This window comes from Oncorhynchus mykiss, chromosome 10 (genome assembly GCF_057628025.1).
Source record: "Oncorhynchus mykiss isolate SJ-2025 chromosome 10, ASM5762802v1, whole genome shotgun sequence".
NCBI lineage: Eukaryota > Metazoa > Chordata > Actinopteri > Salmoniformes > Salmonidae > Oncorhynchus > Oncorhynchus mykiss.
Window position 1 is genome coordinate 80,662,092 of NC_143031.1, and position 22,031 is coordinate 80,684,122.

A 22,031-nucleotide genomic window follows, 5' to 3' on the forward strand; every position below is an offset into this window, starting at 1 on the left:
CCTCCCCTCCTCTCTCCTCAAACATTTTCTCTCTGTCCTATCTTGCTCTATGCCCTCCCCTCCCATCTCCCCCTCCCCTCCCATTCTCTCTCCCCTACCCTCCTCTCTCTCTCCTCCTCCTCAAATCTCTCTCCCCACCCCTCTCTATTCCATCTCTCTCTCGTTCACTCTCACTTCCTGACATATAGTGTTGGACCTGTTGATCTTGACTCAGCTCACAGACCTCTATCATCTACACCCCTCCCTTCTCCTACTCTAACATAACACCAATATAATATATAATACATAATATATACTCTCATTCATTTACATAGAGACAGATACAATCAATCATTGACACACTGAATATACAACAGTCAGATGCATGACACCATCACAACCTAACTGACATTAGTGCCTGTCCCCAGATGGACAGTTAGACTACAGTAAAGTACATTTACAGGTGATCACATCATTGTCCTGCTTTGAGACACATTTTTACTGTCTGCTTCCAGTTGCATGTTATTTTACTAACCCTGCAAATTATAATATATCTTACAATATCAAATCATATCTCAGTAACTGTCACAAGTGTATAGCTGTATAAGAGCATCCTACCTGTGCTCCACAACAGGGTCATCAGTATCACTGCAGGTATCATGTCTGTCTCTAACTGGGGCTCCACTGACATACACAAGTCACTGTCATGTAGAGAGGACTGAAGACTGGAACGTACTGCTCGGCTATATGACTTCTATGTCATTCGTTCGTTGGGTCTTTGATGTGAGATAAACTTCTTAGCAACTTATCTTGGATCAGTGGTTGAACTCACTACAGCAAACTGAAAAACTCCACAGGAAACTGCTGACAGAGCAGCAACATTTCACATAGTGTGTCCTATAATATCACCTCTAACTTTCTACTGATTGAGTTCAACTCTTATAGAATATTGGCTTAATGTTTCAGCACCTAAATAGAAACAGTACCAGCACCCAAAATGAGTACTGATGAGGTCTCATGTTAGAGCAGGAGAAGGGGGGATGTGGTGTAGAAGCTAGAGGTCTGTTACCCAAGTCAACTCAACAGGCCTGATGCTATATGTCAGGGTCAGGCTGGGCCTGAGAGAGAGGAACAGGTTACTGGTTATGATGACATCACTGGTGAGAAGACAGTGATAAAAATATATTCTCTCTCTCTCCCCCTCCTCCCTCTCTACCCTACTTCCCTTCCCCTCCCCTTCTCTGTCTCCCTCCCATCCTTTAATTTATATTAAATAAAGTAAGGGGAGGTAGAAGAAGGGGAAAGGGGGAGAAGAGGAGAGGAGAGGGAGGAGAAGAGGAGACGGGGGAGAAGAGGAGAGGGAGGAGAAGAGGAGAGGGGGGAGAAGAGGAGAGGGGGAGATGAGGAGAGGAGAGGGAGGAGAAGAGGAGAGGAGAGGAGAGGAGAGGGGAGAGAAGAGGAGAGGGGAGAAATGAGGAGAGGAGAGGGGGGAGATGAGGAGAGGAGAGGGGGGAGAATAGGAGAGGAGAGAAGGGAGAAGAGGGGGGAGAAGAGGAGAGGAGAGAAGGGAGAAGAGGAGAGGAGAGTAGGGAGAAGAGGAGAGGAGAGGGAGAGAAGAGGAGAAGAGAGGGGGAGAAGAGGAGAGGAGAGAAGGGAGAAGAGGAGAGGGGAGAGAATAGGAGAGGAGAGAAGGGAGAGGAGAGGAGGGAGGAGAGAAGGGAGAAGAGGAGAGGAGAGAAGGGAGAAGAGGAGAGGGGAGAGAAGAGGAGAGGAGAGAAGGGAGAAGAGGAGAGGAGAGGGGGGGAGAAGAGGAGAGGAGAGGGGGGAGAAGAGGAGAGGAGAGAAGGGAGAAGAGGAGAGGAGGGGGGAGAAGAGGAGAAGAGAGGGGGGAGAAGAGGAGATGAGAGGGGGAGAAGAGGAGAGGAGAGAAGGGATAAGAGGAGATGAGGGGGGGGAAGAGAAGAGTGGGAGAAGAGGAGAGGAGGGCCTGCCTGCCTGCCTGCCTGCAGTATATACACGAAATCAACAAAAGTATGTGGGCTCGCAGTCACCGTTCCAATTCATCCCAAAGGTGTTTGACGTTTTTAATGTCAGGGCTTTGTGAAGTTCTTCCACACCAATCTCAACTAACCATTCATGTATTGAACTCACTTTGTGTACAGGGGCGTTGTCATGCTGAAACAGGAAAGGGCCTTCCCCAATCTGTTGCCACAAAGTTGGAAGCACAGATTCCTCTAGAATGTCATTCTATGCTGTAGCATTAAGATTTCCCTTAACTGGAACTAAGGGGCCCAAACTATGAAAAACAGCCCCAGACCATTATTCCTCCTCCACCAAACTTTACAGTTGTCACTATGCATTAGGGCAGGTAGCGTTCTCCTGGCATCCTCCAAACCCAGATGAGTGTGTTGGATTGCTAGAAGGTGAAGATGATCCATTACTCCAGAGAATACGTATCCACTGCTCCAGAGTCCAGTGGCTGTGAGTTTTACACCACTCAAGCCGACGCTTGACATTGCCCATATTGATCTTAGGTTTGTATGCAGCTGCTCGGCCGTGGAAACCCATTTCAGGAAGCTCCTGACAAACAGTTTCTTGTGCTGATGTTGCTTCCAGACGCAGTTTGGATCTCGTTAGTGAGTGTTGCAACCAAGTACAGACGATTTTTACACGTTACATTCTTCAGCACTCGGCGGTCGTGTTCTGTGAGCTTGTGTGGCCCACTACTTATTGGCTGAGCCGTTGTTGGTCCTAGATGTTTCCACTTCACAATAACAGCACTTACAGTCGACCAGGCAGCTCCAGCAAGGCAGGAATTTGACAAACTGACTTGTTGGAAAGGTGCCATCCTATGACGGTGCCACGTTGAAAGTTACTGAAAGCTCTTCAGTAAGGCCATTCTACTGCCAATGTTTGTCTATGGAGAATGCATGGCTGTGGGCTTAAATTTAAACACCTGTCGGCAACTGGTGTAGCTGAAATGGCCCAATCTACTAATTTGAAGGGGTGTCCACATACTATTGTATATATAGTGTATTCACCCAGCTGTCTGGTCCAGGAGAATATCACCTGTGATGCTGTCTGGTCCAGGAGAATATCACCTGTGATGCTGTCTGGTCCAGGAGAATATCACCTGTGATGCTGTCTGGTTCATGAGAATATCACCTGTGATGCTGTCTGGTCCAGGAGAATATCACCTGTGATGCTGTCTGGTCCAGGAGAATATCACCTGTGATGCTGTCTGGTCCAGGAGAATATTACCTGTGATGCTGTCTGGTCCAGGAGAATACCACCTGTGATGCTGTCTGGTCCAGGAGAATATCACCTGTGATGCTGTCTGGTCCAGGAGAATATCACCTGTGATGCTGTCTGGTCCAGGATAATATCACCTGTGATGCTGTCTGGTCCAGGAGAATATCACCTGTGATGCTGTCTGGTCCAGGAGAATATCACCCAGCTGTCTGGTCAAGGAGAATATCACCTGTGATGCTGTCTGGTCCAGGAGAATATCACCTGTGATGCTGTCTGGTCCAGGAGAATATCACCTGTGATGCTGTCTGGTCCAGGAGAATATCACCTGTGATGCTGTCTGGTCCAGGAGAATATCACCTGTGATGCTGTCTGGTCCAGGAGAATATCACCTGTGATGCTGTTTGGTCCAGGAGAATATCACCTGTGATGCTGTCTGGTCCAGGAGAATATCACCTGTGATGCTGTCTGGTCCAGGAGAATATCACCTGTGATGCTGTCTGGTCCAGGAGAATATCACCTGTGATGCTGTCTGGTCCAGGAGAATATCACCCAGCTGTCTGGTCCAGGAGAATATCACCTGTGATGCTGTCTGGTCCAGGAGAATATCACCTGTGATGCTGTCTGGTCCAGGAGAATATCACCTGTGATGCTGTCTGGTCCAGGAGAATATCACCCAGCTGTCTGGTCAAGGAGAATATCACCTGTGATGCTGTCTGGTCCAGGAGAATATCACCTGTGATGCTGTCTGGTCCAGGAGAATATCACCTGTGATGCTGTCTGGTCCAGGAGAATATCACCTGTGATGCTGTCTGGTCCAGGAGAATATCACCTGTGATGCTGTCTGGTCCAGGAGAATATCACCTGTGATGCTGTTTGGTCCAGGAGAATATCACCTGTGATGCTGTCTGGTCCAGGAGAATATCACCTGTGATGCTGTCTGGTCCAGGAGAATATCACCTGTGATGCTGTCTGGTCCAGGAGAATATCACCTGTGATGCTGTCTGGTCCAGGAGAATATCACCCAGCTGTCTGGTCCAGGAGAATATCACCTGTGATGCTGTCTGGTCCAGGAGAATATCACCTGTGATGCTGTCTGGTCCAGGAGAATATCACCTGTGATGCTGTCTGGTCCAGGAGAATATCACCTGTGATGCTGTCTGGTCCAGGAGAATATCACCTGTGATGCTGTTTGGTCCAGGGGAATATCACCTGTGATGCTGTCTCGTCCAGGAGAATATCACCTGTGATGCTGTCTGGTCCAGGAGAATATCACCTGTGATGCTCTCTGGTCCAGGAGAATATCACCTGTGATGCTGTCTGGTCCAGGAGAATATCACCTGTGATGCTGTTTGGTCCAGGAGAATATCACCTGTGATGCTGTCTGGTCCAGGAGAATATCACCTGTGATGCTGTCTGGTCCAGGAGAATATCACCTGTGATGCTGTCTGGTCCAGGAGAATATCACCTGTGATGCTGTCTGGTCCAGGAGAATATCACCCAGCTGTCTGGTCCAGGAGAATATCACCTGTGATGCTGTCTGGTCCAGGAGAATATCACCTGTGATGCTGTCTGGTCCAGGAGAATATCACCTGTGATGCTGTCTGGTCCAGGAGAATATCACCTGTGATGCTGTCTGGTCCAGGAGAATATCACCTGTGATGCTGTTTGGTCCAGGGGAATATCACCTGTGATGCTGTCTGGTCCAGGAGAATATCACCTGTGATGTTGTCTGGTCCAGGAGAATATCACCTGTGATGCTGTCTGGTCCAGGAGAATATCACCTGTGATGCTGTCTGGTCCAGGAGAATATCACCCAGCTGTCTGGTCCAGGAGAATATCACCTGTGATGCTGTCTGGTCCAGGAGAATATCACCTGTGATGCTGTCTGGTCCAGGAGAATATCACCTGTGATGCTGTCTGGTCCAGGAGAATATCACCTGTGATGCTGTTTGGTCCAGGGGAATATAACCTGTGATGCTGTCTGGTCCAGGAGAATATCACCTGTGATGCTGTCTGGTCCAGGAGAATATCACCTGTGATGCTGTCTGGTCCAGGAGAATATCACCTGTGATGCTGTCTGGTCCAGGAGAATATCACCTGTGATGCTGTCTGGTCCAGGAGAATATCACCTGTGATGCTGTCTGGTCCAGGAGAATATCACCTGTGATGCTGTCTGGTCCAGGAGAATATCACCTGTGATGCTGTCTGGTCCAGGAGAATATCACCTGTGATGCTGTTTGGTCCAGGGGAATATAACCTGTGATGCTGTCTGGTCCAGGAGAATATCACCTGTGATGCTGTCTGGTCCAGGAGAATATCACCTGTGATGCTGTCTGGTCCAGGAGAATATCACCTGTGATGCTGTCTGGTCCAGGAGAATATCACCTGTGATGCTGTCTGGTCCAGGAGAATATCACCTGTGATGCTGTCTGGTCCAGGAGAATATCACCTGTGATGCTGTTTGGTCCAGGGGAATATCACCTGTGATGCTGTCTGGTCCAGGAGAATATCACCTGTGATGCTGTCTGGTCCAGGAGAATACCACCTCTCAATATTGGGACGGCAGGGTAGATTCATAAAGTGGAGTGATGATGTTATGTAAGGATCAGACTGTATAGGCTATATTACATGTATTTAGTGTATTATTGGGGCAGCAGGGTAGTGGTTAGAATGTTATGTAAGGATCAGACTGTATAGGCTATATTACATGTATTTAGTGTATTAGTGGGGCAGCAGGGTAGCCTAGTGGTTAGAATGTTATGTAAGGATCAGACTGTATAGGCTATATTACATGTATTTAGTGTATTATTGGGGCAGCAGGGTAGTGGTTAGAATGTTATGTAAGGATCAGACTGTATAGGCTATATTACATGTATTTAGTGTATTATTGGGGCAGCAGGGTAGCCTAGTGGTTAGAATGTTATGTAAGGATCAGACTGTATAGGCTATATTACATGTATTTAGTGTATTATTGGGGCAGCAGGGTAGTGGTTAGAATGTTATGTAAGGATCAGACTGTATAGGCTATATTACATGTATTTAGTGTATTATTGGGGCAGCAGGGTAGTGGTTAGAATGTTATGTAAGGATCAGACTGTATAGGCTATATTACATGTATTTAGTGTATTATTGGGGCAGCAGGGTAGTGGTTAGAATGTTATGTAAGGATCAGACTGTAGAGGCTATATTACATGTATATAGTGTATTATTGGGGCAGCAGGGTAGCCTAGTGGTTAGAATGTTATATCAGGGTCAGACTGTATAGGCTATATTACATGTATTTAGTGTACAGTGGGGCAAAAAAGTATTTAGTCAGCCACCAATTGTGCAAGTTCTCACACTTAAAAATATGAGAGAGGCCTGTAATTTTCATCATAGGTACACTTCAACTATGACAGACAAAATGAGAAAAAAAAATCCAGAAAATCACATTGTAGGATTTTTAATGAATTTATTTGCAAATGATTGTGGAAAATAAGTATTAAGTATAAGTAATAAGTATCACTGGTTAGCGGACAAATCAGGTTGTTGATGCTGTTGAAACTAACACAACTAAAAACACATGGAAATGGGAGATATATTTTACCTCCCTGGTTAGAGGACAAATCAGGTTGTTGGTGCTGTTGAAACTAACACAACTAAAAACACATGGAAATGGGAGATATATTTTACCTCCCTGGTTAGAGGACAAATCAGGTTGTTGGTGCTGTTGAAACTAACACAACTAAAAACACATGGAAATGGGAGATATATTTTACCTCCCTGGTTAGAGGACAACCTGCAGAAGACAGTCAGCTACATTTTGGAGAGATGCATTTACATTTAGAGGTCGTTAAACAAAGTAACACAACACTTATTTTTCATCCCTCATCGATATCATGTTGAAATCAATTGTGTGAGAGTGGGGAGATGAGTTTGTCCTGTTAAAACTAACAGCTCAAAAACCACATGGAATCTGGGAATAATGTGTACATCACTGGTTAGAGGACAACTTGTAGAAAACATCTAGCTACATTTTGATTCAAGTGGGTCACCAATGCTGTAAGTGTAACACAGCTCTTTTTGTGTTAGTCACTTTCTGTTATATCATATAAATAGCACTCTTTCAATTCAGAGCCTGGATTTTCCCCCCGAGGCTAATATCCATATCATGCAGAAATCAATTGAACAGGGGGCAAACGTTTAGTGTTCTACATTGTGACATCATTAAAATACTCCTTCTACAATGTTAAAACATTCTACATTGTGACATCATTAAAATACTCCTTCTACAATGTTAAAACATTCTACATTGTGACATCATTAAAATACTCCTAATACAATGTTTAAACATTCTACATTGTGACATCATTAAAATACTCCTACTACAATGTTAAAACATTCTACATTGTGACATCATTCAAATACTCCTAATACAATGTTTAAACATTCTACATTGTGACATCATTAAAATACTCCTACTACAATGTTAAAACATTCTACATTGTGACATCATTAAAATACTCCTACTACAATGTTAAAACATTCTACATTGTGACATCATTCAAATACTCCTAATACAATGTTTAAACATTCTACATTGTGACATCATTAAAATATTCCTACTACAATGTTAAAACATTCTACATTGTGACATCATTAAAATACTCCTAATACAATGTTAAAACATTCCACATTGTGACATCATTAAAATACTCCTACTACAATGTTAAAACATTCTACATTGTGACATCATTAAAATACTCCTACTACAATGTTAAAACATTCTACATTGTGACATTAATTCATTGATATCACGAAACAACTCCTTCATTAATGTATTTTCTGATGTTTGATCAGAGATCTTTTATCAGAGTATCTCTTGTAACATTGATCACAGCTATGAGGTTTCTCTCCTGTGTGTGTTCTCTGGTGTACAATCAGATGGCTGGATGTAGTTAAACTCTTCCCACATTGTTCACAGCTATGAGGTTTCTCTCCTGGGTGTGTTCTCTGGTGTACAATCAGATGGCTGGATGTAGTTAAACTCTTCCCACATTGTTCACAACTATAAGATTTCTCTCCTGTGTGTGTTCTCTGGTGTGATACCAGGTTGCTTGACTGAGTAAAACTCTTCCCACATTGACCACAGCTATGAGGTTTCTCTCCTGTGTGTGTTCTCTGGTGAGACAACAGGCTGCTTGACTGAGTGAAACTCTTCCCACATTGACCACAGCTATGAGGTTTCTCTCCTGTGTGTGTTCTCTGGTGTATAATCCGATGGCTAGATGTAGTAAACTCTTCCCACATTAATCACAGCTATAAGGTTTCTCTCCAGTGTGAATTCTCATGTGTACTTTTAGTGAATTTGATCTTAAGTAACTCTTCCCACAGTCAGAGCAGCAGTACGATTTCTTCCCTGTTGGTCTCCACTGGTGTTTCTTGAGGTGTTCTGATCGGGAGGGACTCTTCCCTGCCTCGTCAGCTTCATGATGTTGTTGAGGCTCCCCAGAGGATCCACGATAGTCACATCTCTCTCCTGTGTGAACAACAAGTCAGACAGATGGTTAAAGGCCCACAACAGCAGAAATCCACTGTAAAAGGTGATGCCAACAGCGTAGCCATGATATTGTACAACAATTGACGTCTGTAATGAATGTTACAATTATTTGACAATTGTCTTGAGACAGTCAAGTGAGCAACAATAGTCATATTTTGTCTTGTTTTCACATTAGTAGTAACATTGATGATTGTAGGCTAGAAATAAGTTATTACAGTTGCTGAACCCCTAAGCAGTGTGCCAGATAACCTTTGGTCACCAATATAAGCCCCTTTCTGTGTTTGCTAAAATAGGCGCAAGAGGGCAATGAATTGAATGTGAGAGTGGTTACATTTCTCCAGCCCCCATCCCTCAGCTGTTTACCAAACCAAGTCTCAGGGCAGCCATTTTGTTGCCGTTTAAATCCTAGGTTGTCCCTTTAAAAAAGCCAAATCAAATCGATCAACCAATCTGCAGTTCAAACAATAACAAAGATGTCATTCCACCACTGTTTTGGTAATGAGATGATGGATGGGTCTGGAGAAATGTAACTACTCTCAAATTCATAGACAGACCTACGGATGCAAGGACTGACCATCCATGAAATCAGCATGATAGTTTTAACCATGTTGAGGCTAAACAGTGTTGATTTACATTGTTTCTAAACATTGGTGTAAAAAATCTTATTTGGGGTTCTGATGGGGTACAACAGTTGAACTAAGCTCATGAGGTATGTGTTATATTCTTCAAGAATCAATGGCTATAAATAATATAAACGTAGCAATTACATATTTCCCCTTTAACACCACACATCAGTTCAACAACTGCAGAGTTTGTGCCTCTGTTTTTAAGACAGTACTTACTAGTGTTAATCACGGCCCGGTTTCTCAAAACCATCTTACGGCTAAGTTCACCGTTAGAACCATAGGATGCCTTAAGATGCGTTTGGAAAACCGGGCCCAGATATCCAGTTTCCTCCTCTTCGTCTTCCTCCACCTTTTTCGATGTGACAGTCATCTCCCCCTCCCCCTCTTTTACTCCAAAAACTGCATCCTCCTCTCTCTCCGCTTCCTCTTCTTTTACTGTAACATCCTCCTCCTCTTTCACTCTGAACGAGTCTTCCTTTTCTTCCACTGAAACGTCTTTCTCTTCTTCTTTCACGGTAACAGCCTCACCCTCTACTTGTTTTTGTATTGTAACATCCTTCTCTTCCTCCTCCTCTTTCAGGAGAACTTATTTCTCCGTCCAGAAGACCTCCTCTTCTTTAGCAGGAGGAGAGTAACTTAGTGAACTCATGGTCGGAGATGTTCGCTAGCTAGCATTAGCAACTAGCCTAGTTCTAAGCTAATTTAGCAAACCAGCTAGCTGACAAACAACGTAAATATATAATTAAATGGGCCAACACGTACATACGACAGAAGTGTGTTTAATACACAGCGACTAATGTACACCAAAAGAGTGTAAAGAGAGTGAATGTTGTAGCTATGTTTGCTATAAAGCTACCGAGGTGTCTAACTGTTGTTGTTGAAGGAGCGTCCCGTCCACTAGATTATACGTCACACTGGCAGCGTCGCCTGAACCTAAAAGACGCACATCGCCATCTGCTGACTGGAGGGGCAACGCAGTTGAGGAACCAAAAGTTTATTTTTCATTTATTTCATTAAAGTTGAATATTATATTAAGTCGTTCAAAGAGAAGCATGTGTTGATTGATTCGTTTTTAATGAGTGAGAATTTAAAACAAACTCTAGACCCACTACATATTTACATTGAACCATAGTTCTGACATGGATCATTTAGACCCACTACATATTTACATTGAACCATAGTTCTGACAGGGATCATTTAGACCCACTACATATTTACATTGAACCATAGTTCTGACATGGATCATTTAGACCCACTACATATTTACATTGAACCATAGTTCTGACAGGGATCATTTAGACCCACTACATATTTACATTGAACCATAGTTCTGACAGGGATCATTTAGACCCACTACATATTTACATTGAACCATAGTTCTGACATGGATCATTTAGACCCACTACATATTTACATTGAACCATAGTTCTGACATGGATCATTTCGACCCACTACATATTTACATTGAACCAAAGTTCTGACATGGATCATTTAGACCCACTACATATTTACATTGAACCATAGTTCTGACATGGATCATTTAGACCCACTACATATTTACATTGAACCATAGTTCTGACATGGATCATTTAGACCCACTACATATTTACATTGATCCATAGTTCTGACAGGGATCATTTAGACCCACTATATATTTACATAGAACCATAGTTCTGACAGGGATCATTTAGACCCACTACATATTTACATTGAACCATAGTTCTGACAGGGATCATTTAGACCCACTATATATTTACATTGAACCATAGTTCTGACATGGATCATTTAGACACACTACATATTTACATTGAACCATAGTTCTGACATGGATCATTTAGACACACTACATATTTACATTGAACCATAGTTCTGACATGGATCATTTAGACCCACTACATATTTACATTGAACCATAGTTCTGACATGGATCATTTAGACCCACTACATATTTACATTGAACCATAGTTCTGACATGGATCATTTAGACCCACTACATATTTACATTGAACCATAGTTCTGACATGGATCATTTTGACACACTACATATTTACATTGAACCATAGTTCTGACATGGATCATTTAGACACACTACATATTTACATTGAACCATAGTTCTGACATGGATCATTTAGACACACTACATATTTACATTGAACCATAGTTCTGACATGGATCATTTAGACCCACTACATATTTACATTGAACCATAGTTCTGACATGGATCATTTAGACACACTACATATTTACATTGAACCATAGTTCTGACATGGATCATTTTGACCCCAGATGCATATCTTTTATCACAGCCATAATGTGGTTTAGTCAATTCATCCAATTTTTCATGACTTTGTCAATCAACTTGTTCTTAATACATCTAAATCCTGGTTTAGTGTTTCTGTATCAATAAGGACTTTTAACAAATTAAAATCCTTTGGAGTCATTTTGACTCCATCCAAAATCAGCTTTGATAAATAGGACGTTTATTTCAAATCAAAATCACATTTTATTGGTCACATACACGTGTTTAGCAAATGTTATTGCAGGTGTAGCAAAATGCTTGTGTTTCTAGCTCCGACACTGCAGTAATATCTAACAAGTAATATCTAATATTTCACAACATATACCCAATACACACAAATCTAAGTATTTGAATGTAGGTGTCTCTGTAGACATGATCCATCCCACCAGAGGGTGGAGGGGCACCTGTATCAGTGGTTTTGACCAGATAGACACCTGCAGACACACAGTATAGTGCCTCCCATGTTCTCTCCTAAGATTGGACTTTCTATACCACGTATCACCTGACTGTGTACAAAACTGCCAATGATAGAAACCTCTTCCAGTCTTATACAGTGTATTCATTAAGTATTCAGACCCCTTCACTTATTCCACATTTAGTTACGTTACAGCTTCATTCTAAAATGGAAGAAGTTTGGAAACACCAATACTCTTTCTAGAGCTGGCCGCCCGGCCAAACTGAGACATCGGGGGAGAAGGGCCTTGGTCAAGGAGGTGAACAAGAACCCGATGTTCACTCTGACAGAGCTCCAGATTTCCTCTGTGGAGACGGGAGAACCTTCCAGAAGGACAACCATCTCTGCAGCACTCCACCAATCAGGCCTTAATGTAGCAGTGATTAAATTGTCAACATTTATTTCAATGGACAATTCTGTGAACTGTTCTGTGAAATGTGTTGGTTAGAGATGAATTGCAGGAGCTTGCAGGGATTTGTAGGCATGTTGTCTACTTTGATGCTAATTAGCATTTTCGAATCTGAGAGTAGAGAGAGACATCCCCATTAGTTCCTGCCAAGGCAGCAGCTACTCTTCCTGGGGTTTAATATGGATCCCCATTAGTTCCTGCCAAGGCAGCAGCTACACTTCCTGGGGTTTATTATGGATCCCCATTAGTTCCTGCCAAGGCAGCAGCTACTCTTCCTGGGGTTTATTGTGGATCCCCATTAGTTCCTGCCAAGGCAGCAGCTACTCTTCCTGGGATCCAGCTAAAATAAAGGCAGTCATACCATTTTAAAAACATGACAATAAATTGACAACACACTGTGTCCACAGTCACCTTGTCCCAGAGAGGTTTACATGGTTATCAAAACATCACACCAGGGTGAGTCTAAACAAAACACAGCCCTGTGGGGAAAATGAATGGAACCATCTCCCTGTTTGACCTCTAGTTGTTATGGATATTATGACTCTACAGAGACACACAGTGGACCTGTCAAAATATGTTCCATTGATAAATCACACTTTATTTAACCTCAATGTCATCTTGTGTTTACATGGCATTGTAGATTTTAGCTGTATATAGTATGTATCTTGGATGTTTTCAGTGTGTTTTTAACCCTTTGAGACAATGGATTAATCACAATTAAAAATAGTGCACTAACATTATACGAAGTGAACTCAAGTCTGACAGCCCAAACAAACACACACATTCTCAGTCAAAAACACAAGTCAGAACACAGCCTCTCGATTCTCTCATGTGTTTTCAGGTTATCTGACTGGGAAAATGTCTTTCCACAGTGAGAGCAGTGGTATGTCTTCTCCTCCTGTGTATTTGTATGTATTCTTTCATGCTCTTTCAGGTACCTTAACCGGGTAAATCTCTCTCCACACTGGGAGCAGCGGTACATCTTCTTACCTGTGTGTGTCCTCTCATGCTTGTTCAGGTTTCCTACCTGGCCAAAACTCTTTCCACAATGGGAACATTGGAAAAGCTTTTCCCCTGTGTGTCCCCTCTCATGCGTTTGCAGGCTCCCTAACTGGGTAAACGACATTCCACATTGGGAACAGTGGTAAGGCTTCTCTCCAGTGTGTATTCTCTTATGTGTTCTCAGGCTCCCTAACTGGGTAAAACTCTTTCCACAACTGGGAGCAGTGATGTCGTCCTGCTGGTTTGGACGTCTCGGGGTCTGGTTTCCCTGAAGGACTCTTCCTGCTGTCAGAAGGAGAGTCTGGTCTCTCTCCTGTCAAAGACAAACAGATGATTTAATTAAACAGAGACCTGAATGAAACCTCCACATGATAAAACTTCCTATGACGTTTAATCTAGACTAGATGCCTCAATCACCTGAAATCGCCTCCAGTTTAGTACAGTGGAATTGCAGTATTGAATGAAGGCAAGTCCATTCCGTGAGACATTTAAGTTGTGATTTTAGGTGCAAATCCATTGTTAAAGTTTTGTTGTTGGCCAGCTTCTTGATGGTATTCACATCTTACAGTGTAGCTTTATCAATTCCTACATTAAAAAACGGCATTTAAGCTCAGAACCAGAGTAGAATGCCGTTTTAAAACCACGTATCAGTTCAACAACTATTTTCAAGACAGGACTTACTGGTGTTACTCAGATCTTCTGTCTCCTCCTCTTCTTCCCTCTCCTCCTCCTTCAATATGACAGTTATCTCTCCTTCATTCACTCCAAAAAAAGTATAATGGTTTTCTTCCTCTTCTTTCTGTGTAACAGCCTCACCCTCGACTTCTTCGTTTACTGTTACATCCTCCTCTTCATTCTCCTCTTTCACGACAACGTTCAGCCAAATACCTTCTTTCTCCTTCCAGCAGACCTCTTTTTTAGCAGGAGGGCAGCAGCTTGCTGAGCTCATGGTCGGGGATGTTAGCCAGCTAACCTAGCTAGTTAGCGACTAGCCTAGTGATAGGCTCATTTATCAAGCCAGCTACCGTTACCTGACTAAACGGAAATATGACATGAAATGGGGAAACTAGTTAAAAGACAGAATTATGTTCCAAATACAGAAGTAAATATAGACCGAAGCAGTCTGAACAGCTTGAACGTTTCCGCTCGGAAGCTACCGAGGTGGCTGACGAGATGTTGTTGAAGAAGCGTCCCGTCCACTACATTATACGTCACTCTGATAGCATCGCCTGAAAAACGCATATCGCCATCTGTTGACTGGAGTGGTTAACGCAGATAAATGTTTATTTTATTTCCAGACAAAAAGTGCATTTTTACATTTCTTTCATTAAATAATAATATAATAGTCAGACAACTGCAGATGTGTATTAAGTATGAATTTAAAACCTACTTCCACATTCTACCAACTCAACAGATGTTTCTACTACAGTGAATATTAACCAATGAGGTGGGTCTTTCCACATTCTACCAACCCAACAGATGTTTCTGCTACAGTTAATATTAACCAATGAGGTGGGTCTTTCCACATTCTACCAACCCAACAGATGTTTCTACTACAGGGAATATTAACCAATGAGGTGGGTCTTTCCACATTCTACCAACCCAACAGATGTTTCTACTACAGTGAATATTAACCAATGAGGTGGGTCTTTCCACATTCTACCAACCCAACAGATGTTTCTACTACAGGGAATATTAACCAATGAGGTGGGTCTTTCCACATTCTACCAACCCTACAGATGTTTATACTATTTTATTTATTTTTATTTATTTTACCTTTATTTAACCAGGTAGGCAAGTTGAGAACAAGTTCTCATTTACAATTGCGACCTGGCCAAGATAAAGCAAAGCAGTTCGACAGATACAACAACACAGAGTTACACATGGAGTAAAACAAACATACAGTCAATAATAAAGTATAAACAAGTCTATATACAATGTGAGCAAATGAGGTGAGAAGGGAGGTAAAGGCAAAAAAAGGCCTTGGTGGCAAGGTAAATACAATATAGCAAGTAAAACACTGGAATGGTAGTTTTGCAATGGAAGAATGTGCAAAGTAGAAATAAAAATAATGGGGTGCAAAGGAGCAGAATAAATAAATAAATTAAATACAGTTGGGAAAGAGGTAGTTGATAGGGCTAAATTATATGTGGGCTATGTACAGGTGCAGTAATCTGTGAGCTGCTCTGACAGTTGGTGCTTAAAGCTAGTGAGGGAGATAAGTGTTTCCAGTTTCAGAGATTTTTGTAGTTCGTTCCAGTCATTGGCAGCAGAGAACTGGAAAGAGAGACGGCCAAAGAAAGAATTGGTTTTGGGGGTGACTAGAGAGATATACCTGCTGGAGCGTGTGCTACAGGTGGGAGATGCTATGGTGACCAGCGAGCTGAGATAAGGGGGGACTTTACCTAGCAGGGTCTTGTAGATGACATGGAGCCAGTGGGTTTGGCGACGAGTATGAAGCGAGGGCCAGCCAACGAGAGCGTACAGGTCGCAATGGTGGGTAGTATATGGGGCTTTGGTGACAAAACGGATTGCACTGTGATAGACTGCATCCAGTTTGTTGAGTAGGGTATTGGAGGCTATTTTGTAAATTACATCGCCAAAGTCGAGGATTGGTAGGATGGTCAGTTTTACAAGGGTATGTTTGGCAGCATGAGTGAAGGATGCTTTGTTGCGAAATAGGAAGCCAATTCTAGATTTAACTTTGGATTGGAGATGTTTGATATGGGTCTGGAAGGAGAGTTTACAGTCTAACCAGACACCTAAGTATTTGTAGTTGTCCACGTATTCTAAGTCAGAGCCGTCCAGAGTAGTGATGTTGGACAGGCGGGTAGGTGCACTATGAACATTGAAGTTAAATTCCCAAAAAGCCTAAACAGGTTTGGTCATTATCAGGTATTGGAGCGTTGAACGATGATGCACAACAACGGTTTCTTCCACGAAACCACGATTTCAATAACCACCGCGGTCAAAATAACTGTAAAGTTATTCTCCACCGAAACGACTACTGCTACAATCGACCTGTTCGCAACACATGGGTATTGGATCTAACCTCACTGATCTGTCAGTAAGCTATGTTTACATGGGTATTGGATCTAACCTCATTGATCTGTCAGTAAGCTATGTTTACATGTGTATTGGATCTAACTTCATTGATCTATCAGTAAGCTATGTTTACATGGGTATTGGGATCTGACCTCATTGATCTGTCAGTAAGCTATGTTTACATGGGTATTGGATCTAACCTCATTGATCTGTCAGTAAGCTATGTTTACATGGGTATTGGATCTAACCTCATTGATCTATCAGTAAGCTATGTTTACATGGGTATTGGATCTAACCTCATTGATCTGTCAGTAAGCTATGTTTACATGGGTATTGGGATCTGACCTCATTGATCTGTCAGTAAGCTATGTTTACATGGGTATTGGATCTAACCTCATTGATCTGTCAGTAAGCTATGTTTACATGGGTATTGGATCTAACCTCATTGATCTATCAGTAAGCTATGTTTACATGGGTATCGGATCTAACCTCATTGATCTGTCAGTAAGCTATGTTTACATGGGTATTGGGATCTGACCTCATTGATCTGTCAGTAAGCTATGTTTACATGGGAAATTGGGATCTGACCTCATTGATCTGTCAGTAAGCTATGTTTACATGGGTATTGGGATCTTACCTCATTGATCCAGACAGTCCTCTGAGTAACCCCACTGTCTGAAACGCTCAGCCAGACAGTCGGCTTGTTTGTGATAGTCACTCTGTGTACCACAAAACCTGTGTATGCGACAGTATTGGCTGATGGAGGCTATTTTCTAGGGTTGTAGGTTGGAAGCTATCAGGGAATTCCTGTCCGTCAGCTTCCTGTATAGGTCTGTGCTAAAGCCACCAATCTCCCTCTTAATCAACATGTCCAGATAACTTGATTCATGCGCATCAAAGGTGAGGGTGAATTTCAGATGTCAGAAGTCACATTTAGGTGCCAGGTGTAACTGAGGCTATAGATGCTCCATATCCATTACTTGGAGTGTTTTATATAATACGACTTAATGTGTTTCTGTGTTGCAGGGGCAGTCAAGAAATGGAACAGCAAGACCACAGAACACGATTTAAGAGGAGCTGTGGGAGACCACCTCAAGCCCCTGGTAGAGCCGGGGGTGGTGTTTACCCCTCCACCGCGCCTTCAGCAGGCTGGGAAAGTCAGATTGATACGGTTTTTCATACTAAGTTGGACTAAGATGTGTTGCTTTGCACATATTTCTTCATTGGTCATTGGGTTACAATATGTTCAAATCAAGCTGTATTTATACAGCACATTTCAGACATGGATGCAACACAATGGCTTCCCAAAGAAAATAACTGAAATATTTACCACAACAGAATAAAAATAACAGAAGAATAACTGAAAGATTAATGAGCATTGTAAAGAAATGGCATTGATTAAAATATTAATTGGATGCAATATCCAACCCAAAATATAAGCTTGTTTTTCTCCATTGTTTTCTTGTTACGTTCCCCAGCAACAAAACCCAGAAATGTCCCTTAAATAGAAGAGGGAACTAACAGAGTCACTGACAACAACCACAACTAAACAGGAGGGGTTTTAGGAGGGGTTCTGAAAAGACACTGAGGGGGTGTCCACTGAAAGTTGACTAGTAACAACAACTGGGACCTAAAAGACAGCCACTAAATCTGCCCAAGAATAGGCAAACAAAAGAAAAACCAACACCAAACTTAAAAACAGGAAGCAAATCAAAAAGGTGGTTAAAATAATTTATTACAATCAATACCATTCATACTATTACAAAATCATAATTCTCATTCATTCTTAATTAATTATATTTACAAAAACATCAAACAAAAACAAACCTCAGGGGAGCATCGTCCCTCCCCGTCATACCTAACCAATACCTAACCCTTTCCCTATCTCCCCTTCCCTAATCTATCCCCTTACCAAACTCACTCTAACACTCCCAGCCCTAAACCCCTTTCCACCTCTCCCGTGCCGCATGCTTCCCCCACTTCCTCTCCTCCCTCTTCATCTTCCCCCTCAAATCACCTTCCACCCTTCTCACTATCCCTTCCACCCCCCAATCTCTCCCTGTCTTGACTAAATTCTGCCTGGCTTCCCACAGTCCCTTTTTAAAGAGACTCATGAGAAGCCAGAGCAGAAACCTGTCCCTATCCGTTCCCTTTGCTCTCCCTACGCCTCTCTCTAGCCTAGCCCATGTCAAAACAAAATCACTCCTAACCACACCTAGCATTACCCGTGCCCTAGCCCAGACTAGTCCGGCAAAGGCACAGTCCCAGAAGGCATGGCGCACAGTCTCCTCCCTGCCACAAGAGGATCTTGGACAGGTGGGGGATTGCATCAAACTATACCGGTACAAGATGGCACGTACCGGCAAGCACTTATGGAGGCCCAACCAATTCAGGTCCTTGAGCCTGTTGTCCAGGCCCCGCGCCTGCACTCCCTCCCAGACCACCGACGAGATGCCCGCTACAGGCGCAGGACTCCCTACCTGCCTGACCTCCTCGTACAGGTGCCTGTGGTCTAAACCTACTCGGGCAACTTCAACCTCGGGGTGCGCACGCAGCCACTTGGCCACATGGCCAAAATGCCACGGCAGCTGTTCCGCCCGAGGACCCGCGTTAGACCACACCATTACGCTTCTCGCCTTATACGAGAAGAACACCCGCAGGAGGTAACCGGACGGGTGTATAACCGGACGAGCAAGCTCCATCAACAAGAAAGAAACAAAAATGGCGTCCAGCTTGAGGGGGAAATGTGGTACCCCCCAGATCATGCGTGCCCTGGCAACCCACTCGCACCTGCCACTCCACATAAACTGAAACACAAGCCTCACTAGAGGCCTCCTCAGACAAGCCGGCAATGGGTAGATGTATGCCACATACAAAAGAGACGGCAACACATCCACCTTTAGGACCAGGACTTTGCCCATAAAAGACAAATACCTAGCCTTCCACATTGCTAGCTTCCTCTGTACCACTGCGATACGCATGTTCCAGTTTAGCGTCGCTGAGCCGGAGCTCTCAAAATGAACCCAGAGAATCCTCAGGGCCCCTTCACAGAGAGATAACCCCCCAGGCACATCCGTTCTACCGCGCCATCTTCCGAAAAACTTGACGGAAGACTTTGCATGGTTCAGAACTGCTCCCGACGCTCGGGTGAAATCCCCAAAGATGGCAAGGGACCTTGTCAGGCACGAGTCCTTGCACAACAGCAAGGAAGTGTCGTCGGCGTACTGCGTCATCTTAACACGCAGCCCACCGCTTCCAGGGATCAACAAGCCTTCCACCCCTGTGTCTGCCCTAATGGCAGCCCCCAGAGGCTCCATGTACAGAACGAAGAGGAGAGCCGAGAGTGGGCATCCCTGCCTGACCCCAGACGAGAGGTCAAAAACGTCACCTAAGTGACTATTTACACTAACTCGACACCCCGCTCCGACATATAAAGTACGGATCCATCCTATAAACTTCTCCCCAAATCCTAATCTACCTAACACCCTGAATAGAAAAGATCTATTCACGCGATCAAAAGCTTTCGCCTGATCTAGCGCTGCTACCATTAAAGGCAGCCCTCTATCTTCAACCCAAGCGATGGAATCCCTGATCAACTGTAGGTTCCATCTTATAGAGCGGCCCTCTACCCCGCACGTCTGATCCTCGTGGACGACGTAGGGAAGGGCTGTGCGCAACCGGTCTGCTAAAACCTTTGCAAGAATCTTGCAATCTACGCACAGCATGGTCAATGGCCGCCAGTTGCCAAGGTCAGTTGCTTCCCCCTTCTTATAAAGAAGTGACAGCACACCAACAGCCATTGATCCCCCCGGGACCCCCGTCTCAAGGATGGCCTTCAAGACTTCGAGAACCACTGGTCCAAGTATACCCCAAAACTTGAGGTAAAACTCAGCCGGCAGCCCATCCATCCCAGGCACCTTCCCTTTTCCCATCCTCCTAAGAGCGCTCTCAACCTCTTCTAGTGAGATCTGGGCCTCCATCACGTCTCTAATGTCCTCTGGCAACCGCCGGGACAAGTGTTCTAAAAACACGTTTCCCTGCTCTACATCTATTTCCCTTTCCTTAAATAAACCTTGGAAATGATCAGTTGTCACCCTGACCATTTCCTCTGGTTTACTTACTATACTACCATTTTCTTCCCTAACTCCCTTCATTACCTTCCTACTCTGTCTGGCCCTAACCGACTTAAAGAACATAGCGGAACAAGTCTCATTATGTTCTAGAAAGCCACTATGCGCACGCTCCAGGAAAGCTCGAGCCTTCTGCTCCTGCAGCTCCCTGAGCTGCGCCTTTAGGGCTGCGAATCTCTCCCAGTCAATCGACCCGCCGAGGTTGCCTGCCTCGTACTCGAGTTCAATTAACCTTTGGATACGATCCACCTCCCTCCTTTCCTCCCTTTTTTCCTTCTACAATATCCTATTATAAAAGCCCTTATCCTCCCCTTGACTAAATCCCACCACTCTAACACCCCCTCGAACATGGACCGGAGGCCGTCAAGCCTCCGAAAGAAACAAAAAAAATGCGTCAACGAAAGCCTGCTCCTCCAGTATATCCCGATCTAACTTCCAGTACCCCCTACCGAAGAGGCAGACTGGCGACCCCACCTGCAGGAACACCCCGTCGTGATCCGTGAAGAAAACAGGCAACAGCCGCCCAGACAACTGACCCAAAGACCTGGATACAAAAATGTAGTCGAGCCTCCGCGCAACCCCCCTGGAGTTGCGCCATGTAGGACCGACCATTGCCGGAGTAGTGTGCAGGCCACCATCAACCAGACCATGGCAAGCCATTAGCCCAGAGATGGCACCTGCACTGCTATCACCGCCTACCCCTAAATCTATATTAAAGTCTCCTCCTATCACCAAGTGCCTGTTTGTAACACACAGGGGCGCCAGACAGTCCACCATCTCCCTCCTGTCTGCCGCCACCTGTGGCCCATACACCCCAATTAAGCTATATCTAGCTTCTCTAAACTTAACATCTATCCCCAAAACTCTACCCTGCATTATTACAAAAGTGTTCTCTATTTTAACCTCTCTATGCCCACACAAAATCCCTACTCCTGTTGAGTGCACCCCTCCTATGCCCCAAAAAGATTCCCCCTTATCCCACTCCCTCTTAAATCTACACACATCCCCACCATCCCTCAGGTGAGCCTCCTGTAAAAAACAGAAATCAAACCCCACACCCTCTAAATAACAAAAAACTGCCCTCCTTTTAACATTATCCCTTAACCCCCTAACATTTAGACTAATAAAAGAAACAGAACTATTCATTTAATTATTTACAACAAATAAAAACCCCAAACCCAAAGAAAAACCAGGAGACTCACCCGATGCTCCCCTGGTCCATCTCCACCGGCGGGGACGTCCTCTCCTCTCCTGACGCCCCCCCGTCCTCCATCCCAACCCATGATCCAGGCAGTG

At 43.9% G+C, this 22,031-nt stretch overlaps 1 protein-coding gene and 1 long non-coding RNA gene across 2 annotated transcripts in view; both read right to left on the reverse strand.

The window, feature by feature from the left end:
- Positions 1 to 14,744, reverse strand: part of LOC110516472 (scavenger receptor cysteine-rich domain-containing protein DMBT1-like) — a 38,860-nt gene extending 24,116 nt beyond the window's left edge. Inside the window, exons 1-3 of the mRNA XM_090188071.1 lie at positions 14,242 to 14,744; positions 13,789 to 13,873; positions 13,468 to 13,619 (exon numbers count right to left, since the gene is read on the reverse strand). Coding sequence (XP_090044197.1) covers positions 13,468 to 13,619; positions 13,789 to 13,873; positions 14,242 to 14,509 — 505 coding nt within the window. The 5' untranslated portion in view covers positions 14,510 to 14,744. The remainder of the gene's footprint in view (positions 1 to 13,467; positions 13,620 to 13,788; positions 13,874 to 14,241) is intronic.
- On the reverse strand, positions 6,666 to 10,340 carry LOC149980485 (uncharacterized). The gene is made up of 2 exons (XR_016483963.1): positions 9,613 to 10,340; positions 6,666 to 8,749 (listed from the first exon to the last, which is right to left on the reverse strand). It is a non-coding gene; the product is annotated as an uncharacterized LOC149980485 (long non-coding RNA).
- Positions 14,745 to 22,031: the final 7,287 nt, after the last annotated feature.